The sequence below is a fragment of the Salarias fasciatus genome, chromosome 8, assembly GCF_902148845.1.
Source record: "Salarias fasciatus chromosome 8, fSalaFa1.1, whole genome shotgun sequence".
Lineage (NCBI taxonomy): Eukaryota > Metazoa > Chordata > Actinopteri > Blenniiformes > Blenniidae > Salarias > Salarias fasciatus.
The window spans coordinates 9,429,998-9,438,468 of NC_043752.1; the positions used below are offsets into that span (position 1 = coordinate 9,429,998).

General features: G+C 43.9%; 1 protein-coding gene across 1 annotated transcript; it reads right to left on the bottom strand.

Moving 5' to 3' along the window:
- Positions 1-419: 419 nt before the first annotated feature.
- Positions 420-7,960, bottom strand: maff (v-maf avian musculoaponeurotic fibrosarcoma oncogene homolog F). Its single transcript, XM_030098074.1, has 3 exons — positions 7,848-7,960; positions 3,979-4,062; positions 420-3,662 (listed from the first exon to the last, which is right to left on the bottom strand). The coding sequence occupies exons 2-3, from the start codon at positions 4,009-4,011 to the stop codon at positions 3,219-3,221; spliced, it is 477 nt and encodes a 158-aa protein (XP_029953934.1). The 5' UTR covers positions 4,012-4,062; positions 7,848-7,960; the 3' UTR covers positions 420-3,218.
- Positions 7,961-8,471: the final 511 nt, after the last annotated feature.

The window sequence follows — 8,471 nt, forward strand, 5'->3', positions numbered from 1 at the left end:
TTCAGATCTCCTTAAACACACTTGTCTTTTTTTTTATAATCTTCTCAAAATAACATGAACACAGGAGTTAAGAGTTTCTCTCAGAGGCAGCAAACGTGCCGAGTCAGCGCACCGTGTCACAACATCTTGACGGTGTATTTGGACGGTGACTCAGCCCACGGGCGGTGAAGATGTCAAGAACAGGCCGACTCTTCACCTCCCGGTCCCGCCGCCGCTTTGTGCAAGACGTCGCTCTCCTCACCGCACGGCATTCAAAACCAGGCCGCAACCACCGGCTTATGTACAATATGTACAACATTTATTATAATTAATATATAAAATAGACAATGTACTTAAATTTTCACAATAGAAAAAATACAAGTAATAAATACAAAGACCATTTTTTGTTTTGCAGGTATTACAAAACATCCAGCACAATTTTGACAAGATGTGAGACGTTAAAATATTGAGAATAAATGCATTTTTTTTGCCACACAGATATTCATATATAGCTAAATATATGCCTCATATCTTTAGGAGTTATTTGTCAACACAGTTTGTGTTACAATGCCTACTTATATTCATATATATGATATTGCTAGCACTATTCAGTGGCCTAAACTCCATAAACAGTAAGCCTGGTGGACACATCTAGAGCAGGCCAATGTCTGATGGGAGCTTTTCAAGTGAGTAAAGTTCCACCTCTGCACCTTCTTTCCCTGCTCCCTACTTTCTTTCTCCATCATCCGACCTTCGCCCGGACCCTCTTCTCCTTCTTTTCCTCCACCCCATCATCTTAAAGAGTGCTGCAGGAATGATTCGTAAAGGTTTGGTTGAAATCTGGTGATTTGTTCAAAAAACAAAAATGTGTTGTTTTTTTTTTCCTACTTAACTTTAAAGGAACTGGTTTTTATTTCCTACTATGGCAACACCACCTCCTGCCCTGCTCTGCTCTCTGATCCACTTAACATCACAATGAGTCACTGTATTACTTATTGTAGCTCCAGGAAATAAACACAGACGTTACCAAAGGTTAGATGACATGCCAACTTTCTATTACTCAATTAGCCATTTGACTCGTAATCTCATTGAGTCACAGTAAAAAAAAAAAATGTCTGGAAATGAAATTTTCACAGTTGCGCGTCTGTTGTTTTATCGCTGCATCGTCACTTATTCGATAACACAACAGAGGACACGGATCCTTGAACGCTGATCGGTAGCTGCCAGTTTTTGTTTTTTTTGTGCCTTCGGACTGTTTTGGTATGTCTTATAAGAAATTGGATAAATCACCGGACTAAAAGCTTCAAAGTTGTTGCAAAATCAAACCAATCAGAAGCAGAAAATTGGACAGGAAATCATGTTGCCTTAGTGGAAACTGCAAAGATCAATTTTTACTTTTCCAGCAGTTATATGCTCAATTCAGACTTTCAGGGAAGTTCTGTTAACACAAATCCTAAATTACACAATCTGTCTTCACGCGATTGTTGTGTATTGTTTTTCAAGGGCACACCCAAATGCCTGACATGTGAAGAAGCGACTCTGCTCAGCAAAATCACAAGTTGGCAATAGGGACTTTCCCAATAATAAGATGTTTCTAAAATTAACATCCAGCGGAGGATGACAGTCACATCCTCAATTCCAATTTATGTTGCAATGATCCACAGAAAAAAAAAAAAAAAAAATCCCCAGATTAATTCTGACTTCCGTCATCCCTGCAGCACTCTTTTCACAAATTTGTTTCCGCTCGAAAACAACATACAAGTCATCATATGAAAATCACATCCCAATCCACAAATCCACTACAACAAGCAGGTACAAACGTGGCAAAAAAACAAACAAACAAAAAAAAAACCCAACAACAAATCAAACGAACAAAACTCCTCTCGCACACAGAAAAGAAAAAAATCATCATACAGCAATATGGCCATTGGCGTTGAGCGTATTTCTACACAGCTAATAATTAACATTTTTGTAAAAGTAATCGTCGTCGTCGTCGTCGTAGCCACACAAACACAATAATTAGACGTGAGAGCATCCTTGGACTAAGTCATAAGTACTTCTGGAAACATAGAACATCACAGCACTCGTTAGCTTGTCTTCTCATAATATCTACTTTTTAAATACAAATAAAATATAGAATATATCTCTGATAAATGTCACTCAACATTTTCGTCTCTTATCGGCACAAACAAACAATAACACAAAAAGAAAAAAAAAAACAAAAAAGGAAATGGGAATGTATGCAGAGGGTTTTGCAGCGACTTGAGCCCAAATAATTCCTACCAGATGCCGCTTTGACATGTCTTTTTTTTTTTTTTTTTTTGTCTTTTTTTCCCCTCAAATGACCACCATGTGCAGCCGGAGAGTCGAACAGACTGACGGCTCAGAAATCAGAAGGTGAGGTGGGGAAGGAGGAGAAGAAGAAGAAGAAGAAGAAGAAAAAAAAAGTGATTCCAGTCTAACTGTGTTTCTCTCTGAGGTTTGGATTCTCACAGCTCCTGAAGGCACTGCGTTAATGTGAGAAATGTGTGCACGAGCCACCCAGGATGACTCCCCTCCTCACATGTAGATGGAGAACAGTTAGAAAGAAGGGGGAAGAAAAAGACTTGACAAGTGGAAGGACGTCATGGTGTGTTGGTTCAGGGTTTCTCAACCTTTGAAGCGACGTCGAAGGGAGGGAAACTCTGAAACGCCTCATGTCACCTCCGACTAGTTCCTGCTGGTCACGTGGAGAAAAACAGCAAACAAAAAAAGAAAAAAAAGACATTTTTTTGGGGGGGTATCGTGATGCAGCTGAGCCTGTTGAACAGTAAATGATGTACAGTAACTCTATCTGGGCCGGTCTGGCTTCACTCCGGTGTCTGAACGCCCCGTTGCCGATGGGAAGGGGGGCAGGAGCGCGAGCTGAGCTCCGGGTTTTGTGCATGTGCGAGAACACCGAGTGTGTCAGTGCTGAGCGCCGAGTTCACATTAGGCCCGCACGGCGATGCCAGCCCGTGACTGCCGGAGCGCCGGCGGCCCTGGCGCTGTAGAGCCGATCACCGGCCGCCGCCCGCCGGGGTCGGGTTACACACCGCTGCGTCATAATGTGAACCAGGCGCTTAGTATTTTTCTGTCCTGCTGTTTGTGTGTGTTTGTAGTCAATGCAAACCTGCAGGTGTGTGCGTGTGTGTATGCGTGTGTGTGTTTGCATTGCAGGTTGTTCCCCCCCCGCCCCAGTCCGGTGCCAGCAGCGCCTCCTAGGACGGCTCCTGGTCCCTCTGTGGCTTGGGCTGTGGCGGACTCTTGACGATGGTGATGACCGAGGCGGTGTTGAGGCGGGGGGCGGTGGCCAGCAGGCTGCCCCCTCCGGCCTCCAGGCCCCGCGCGAACCTCTGCAGGGCGGCCAGGCGCGCCCCCAGGCCCTCCAGCTCCTTCCTCATGCCGGCGTTCTCGGCGCCGAGCCGCTCCACCTCCCTCTGGAGCTCCATCTTCTGCTGCTCCAGCGCCTCCCGCTGGGAGACGCGCTTCACCCGGCAGCTGGCGGCGTAGCCCCGGTTCTTCAAGGTGCGCCGGCGCTGCTTCAGCTTCTGGATCTCGTCCCGGGAGAGGCCGCGCAGGTGGAGGTTCAGCTCCCGCACCGACAGGGACATGAGCTCGCTGTCCGACAGGAAGGGCACGTTCTCGCCACATTCCTGCTTCACCTGGAGGAGAAGGACAAGAAGCGGTTCGGTCAGTCTGGTCTCTTTTTTCTGATTTCAGGAATAGATTGAACAGGTTACTGTTGCACTACACAGGAGTGAATAAATGATTGATTCTCTGAATAAGAGTACTGTCATAAGTGTGAGAAAAAATAAAAAAGCAGAATGGACTCCCTGTAAAAATACTAGATCAGAGCGAATGTTGAAACATCCTTCCAAACATTGTAGTTTCCCTTTTGTAGAAGAGCCCGAGGCCCAAGAAGATGACTCATTGTATTCCAGATAATGAAAGCAAGCTTTATTCCTGGCTGTGCGTTACCTTCAGGGCTTTGCTGTTTCTTTCTGTCGTCATGGTCCAATTGTCCTGGTTTTTCCTCACCCAGTCAAAACAGATACGGACACTCTGGAAGCACAGAAGCAGGATACAATGGTTAAAAAAAGGAGGTGAGCTATGTTATCACGTGTGACTCGAGACAATTGTCCTTTTTTTTTTTCTTTTAGTCCATATCTGGCCTGACATTTACCATCCACTCACAAGACAAGCAGTCATGCGCGATAAAGAAAAAAGGAGAACCCGCAGATCTTTCATGCTTCTCCAAACAGCACGCTCTCTCATTAAACCCCGCGGTTTGATATGAAAGGACGAGGAGGTTTTGAAAGCGACATGCCAGCCTGTGTTCGTTTGGAAGAGGGAGGGGGAAGTTATCAGGCGTCTGCCCGTTTTGGTTGCACAAAGCAGGTGTCCCAACCAGTGAACTCAACACTTCCTCTTGTCAACACGACGCCAACGGTCCAGAGCAAGAAGACCAGCGCGTGACGGAAGCCTACAGATTAAACAAACCCGGCATGGAATAAACAAAGTGTAGGAGTGAGTCTGCACTTCAGCAGTGGCTCGTTTGAGCTCAAAGCGACATGTAAATAAATATTATTTTGCTTGATACCACACTACAAGACAATTAACTTGAAGAATGGCTCAATAGGTACTGTAATGATTCAACTATCCCTGGGTGTCATGGCCTCTCACTTCAGGAAACGTTAGTAAAATAGAGAACTAAATGCAACAGAGACAGACTCGTCTGCTTTCAGTTACAACAATGCTGGTTTATCTGTATTTGTGAAGAGAAACAGAAAACTTTATGTGAGAGATGTAAACCATCTACATCAAGTGCATCAAACACTTTTAGTTCATACAGCCAAGTATCATCTTCAGTGAGCCAAACCAGGAAAAATAGCGCCATAATAAATGGAAGAAACGTATGCATTCCCACAAAACTAAACAATCTCTACAATCTCAACATAAAACCGATGATTTATCACACTTCCTAGTGAAAAATACAGTCAAATGTCCAAAAAAACCTCTCTGATGGCTGCTGCAATACGCATGTTTTTACAAAACTCACACTGGCCACATGAGTTTGAGACAAAGAGTTTGCATTTTTCGCAATGAGGTAGCTGGCTTTGATGGCAACATCACTGATATCTCAGCTCAGGTGTCAGTCTTACTTTGAGTCTGCAGTTTTGTAAGAAAAATCAATGGTTCTTTGCTTGCTGGTGGTAGAAAAAGTAAAACAACCCAAATCAAAAACATTCAATAGAATATCCACCGTCCTAAACTGAACTTATGAAACTTCATGACTGCAATCTAAGATACAGTTTTTATTTCCACAACAAAGGCGCACATTCCATTTTATGAGCTGCGCTGTCCTCATTTCAAAGGTTAAACATGCTTTGCCGCTCAGGAGAAATTTTACTTGGTGGAATGAAGCAAAAATGGCTCCATTGTTCATGAAGACTGCAAGAAAACAGAAGCTTGGTGATTCAAAGAGCCTTAGAACACCTTTAAACCGCCACGTCGAGCTGGAATAACAATAAGAGTTTGTTGGTAAGCTTGTACTCTCATTCTTCTGGCTCAGCAATTTCACAGAGACTGCATCAGGAACTTCCTACACTCCTCGAAAGGTCAGTGTGTGTGTGTTTATCTCTGTCTGGGATTAAAGTGTAACCTGTTAGTGGGCCAACTTCAACTGTTTTTTTTTTTTGTTTGTTTTTTACCCGAGTCAGTCCTTGGGTTGATTTGGCTGAGTGCTTCAGCTCAATGTCATGTTGGTAAAATGATTCTGCAGCTTTTGTTTTCCTTCCTGCACTTATTTCTGCTACCTACTGACCACAGTACACAAACGAAACCACAGTCTGCTGCTGAAATAGTTACACGCTGTCACATCGCAGCAGAAGCATCCCTTTCACATTTGAATCGACGCCAATAAATTCTCCCCCTACATCAGTGAACTGTGAAGTGTTTTCCCCAAATCGTTTTTGCGGAGTCAGTCTGTTTGCTTTTACATCTATCGCAATCCTGGACTTTCTTTTTAGAGTCAACGACCTTTCATTGTGTCACTTTTTTACTTCACAAGTGTGGCGTGAAGAATGACGAGGAAAGTGGTGGAAAAACAAGGTCAGCAGACCCTGGGTTTCGAGTGGGGAGGTAAATAATATTCCATGGTGACGAGTGAGGTTGGCATTGACCTTTAGGGAGCTTCTGTGATCAGTTCACTCCTTGTGTTTAATGTTTGCATTCACAGTTTTACAGCATTCCCCGGACATACTTTGGATCTCTGACAGTTTTTCCACACAAATTCTCCTATAAAGTGTTCTTGAAATCCAGAAAATAAAGTTGGAATGAGGAGGCGTATCCCAGCAAAAGCTGAACACTCAGCAGTATTTCTTTGGTGTGTTTACGATTCGAGACTATGTGCAAAACAAAGAAGTAGAAACTCATCAATCATTTATCAAAATTCACAATTTTCTGAATCCACAAAAAAAAAAACCCCACAACAGGCTAGTTTACAAAATTCAGCAACCGGGCACAATATATTGTATGGAAAAAAAGCGACAAACCTTCCACAGACCCAAATAAACAACCTCTACACAAAGAACTAATGTGTAAAAAGCTTGCATTTCCTTGTTGTCACTGTTGATTGCTTATAAGGGAAATAGGAATGTTGATTTTTCAATGAGCTTCGTCTGGTCTTTTTTTTTTTTTTTTGATGATGGATTGAAAAGAAAAAACTCGAAAAGGTACAAGCTGTATCTGATAAGAGACTTTTATAAAAGCACCTGCTCTCACAACAAGAGGAGGAACCACATCGGGAGTAAAAGGGATTTTCTGGGGACCTTGATTTGGTAACACCATCCAAATCCTACTTGCTCGGGTACAAAAATAGCTGTAATTATACAAGAAATCCTCAAAGCACACGTGTTTGTAGTGGACGTCGAAGCTGAATGGTACGCCTGATATTCTGGTCTCTTTTTAGCCGATAGTAGAGTTTATTTCCCGAAATGCGTAGGAAGGAAGTGTTGGTTGCAGAAACAGCGGTCGTCCGACCGGCCGGCGGACTCCGGCTGTAAACCGATGAGACCGCCGTTTCGTAAAGTCAGCGTGATTCAGCAAGAAAGCCTCTCGTCGGCTCCTCCGACCCGGGGCTGGTCTCTAACAAATCCAGGAAAAACCGACAGCGACCACGTCTCTCCGTTACGGTCCAAAGAGCACAGGACGTCCACGTTTGTGCCTCAAAAACACGCAAACACGGAGCACTTTTTTAACACGAGGCCAGCAGAGAGGAAAGCAACAAGTGAACGCAGCACCGCCTATCCTCAAGCTACGAGATAATTCACCTGATAGCTGCTCTGTTTATCTTACAAACAACCAACAAAACAACAAGCAACACGCATCCATCAGGACATTGATGTTTATTTACAAGCTAAACCCGGTAGAGCCTCTAATGGCCAGGACGGAGCGAAGGCGCTGCTGCTACTGTAGTAAACACCCCCCCCCCCAACCCCCCAACACCCATATAGGCTTTAAATACAACCTTTAAAAAGGTCACACCGTGTATGCTTTGAACAAGGAAGCGATAAAATACACAGACGTTAATCGACGCGAGTACAAATACATAAATAATCAGACCGGAGGCAAATTATCCGTATCATCCCAAACATGCTAGTAATGTTAGCACCTAGCATCAACGGTCCCCGACGAGCTAAAGATTAAAGCAAACAGCTGCCTGCTCTCTTGTCCTCGGCTACTTAGCGAGTCCCCCTCCCTGGCGGACACCATTACCCTAAAGCTCGGCCGTTACCGCCGAATATATAACCCAAGTTTGAGTAATTCCGAAATAAGTGTTAATTTACCTGCTGGGTCGACGCGAGTCGGGCGACAAAATGTCAGTCCGCCTTTTCCCGGAATTACTCCGCCGCTCTCTGAGGTTGGATTCTTTCATTCATAAAAAACACAAGCGACAATGACGTCAGGGCTAAAGAATGAGGGCGGAGTCAGCCCCGCCCCCGCGGCGTACTCCGGGAGGATGTAAACAAGGAATCCCTGAATCCCAGAACTTTTCCATGAGCTGCCTGCTCCCTCCCTCTCCCCTCTGCTCCCTCCTCTCTTCCCATCAAAAACAAGGTTGGAAAAACAGTTTTATAAGAGGACAGAGAGACCTTTACAGTCCCCGACAATCTTCCCAGTGTCCATCAAATTACTTATCTTGCTATTTAAAGGAGAAAGTTGGCCATGGAGGTCTGGAATAAGTCACTGAATTGACCTACTTTGGAGTTAAAGCACGTTCACTTGATCTCAATCATAAAAATATTTTTACGATATAAAAGCAACAGGTCTCAGACGGTCTGACTGGACTTTAAACTGTAGAATGTATTAAAGGTCTATAACAGTTTTATGACTCCTCCCTGTAAAAAAAAAAAAAAAAAAAAAAAAAGCAGCTATTCTATCCAATTCTATTAAGAGGAAATACACATACA

What these genes read in the sequence shown, in the direction of transcription:
- maff (XM_030098074.1), bottom strand. Translation starts at nt 4,011, where the DNA reads ATGACGACAGAAAGAAACAGCAAAGCCCTGAAG. An exon ending in GAAACAGCAAAGCCCTGAAG is followed by an intron (nt 3,663 to 3,978) that starts GTAACGCACAGC and finishes CTTCTCCTCCAG; the next exon opens with GTGAAGCAGGAATGTGGCGA.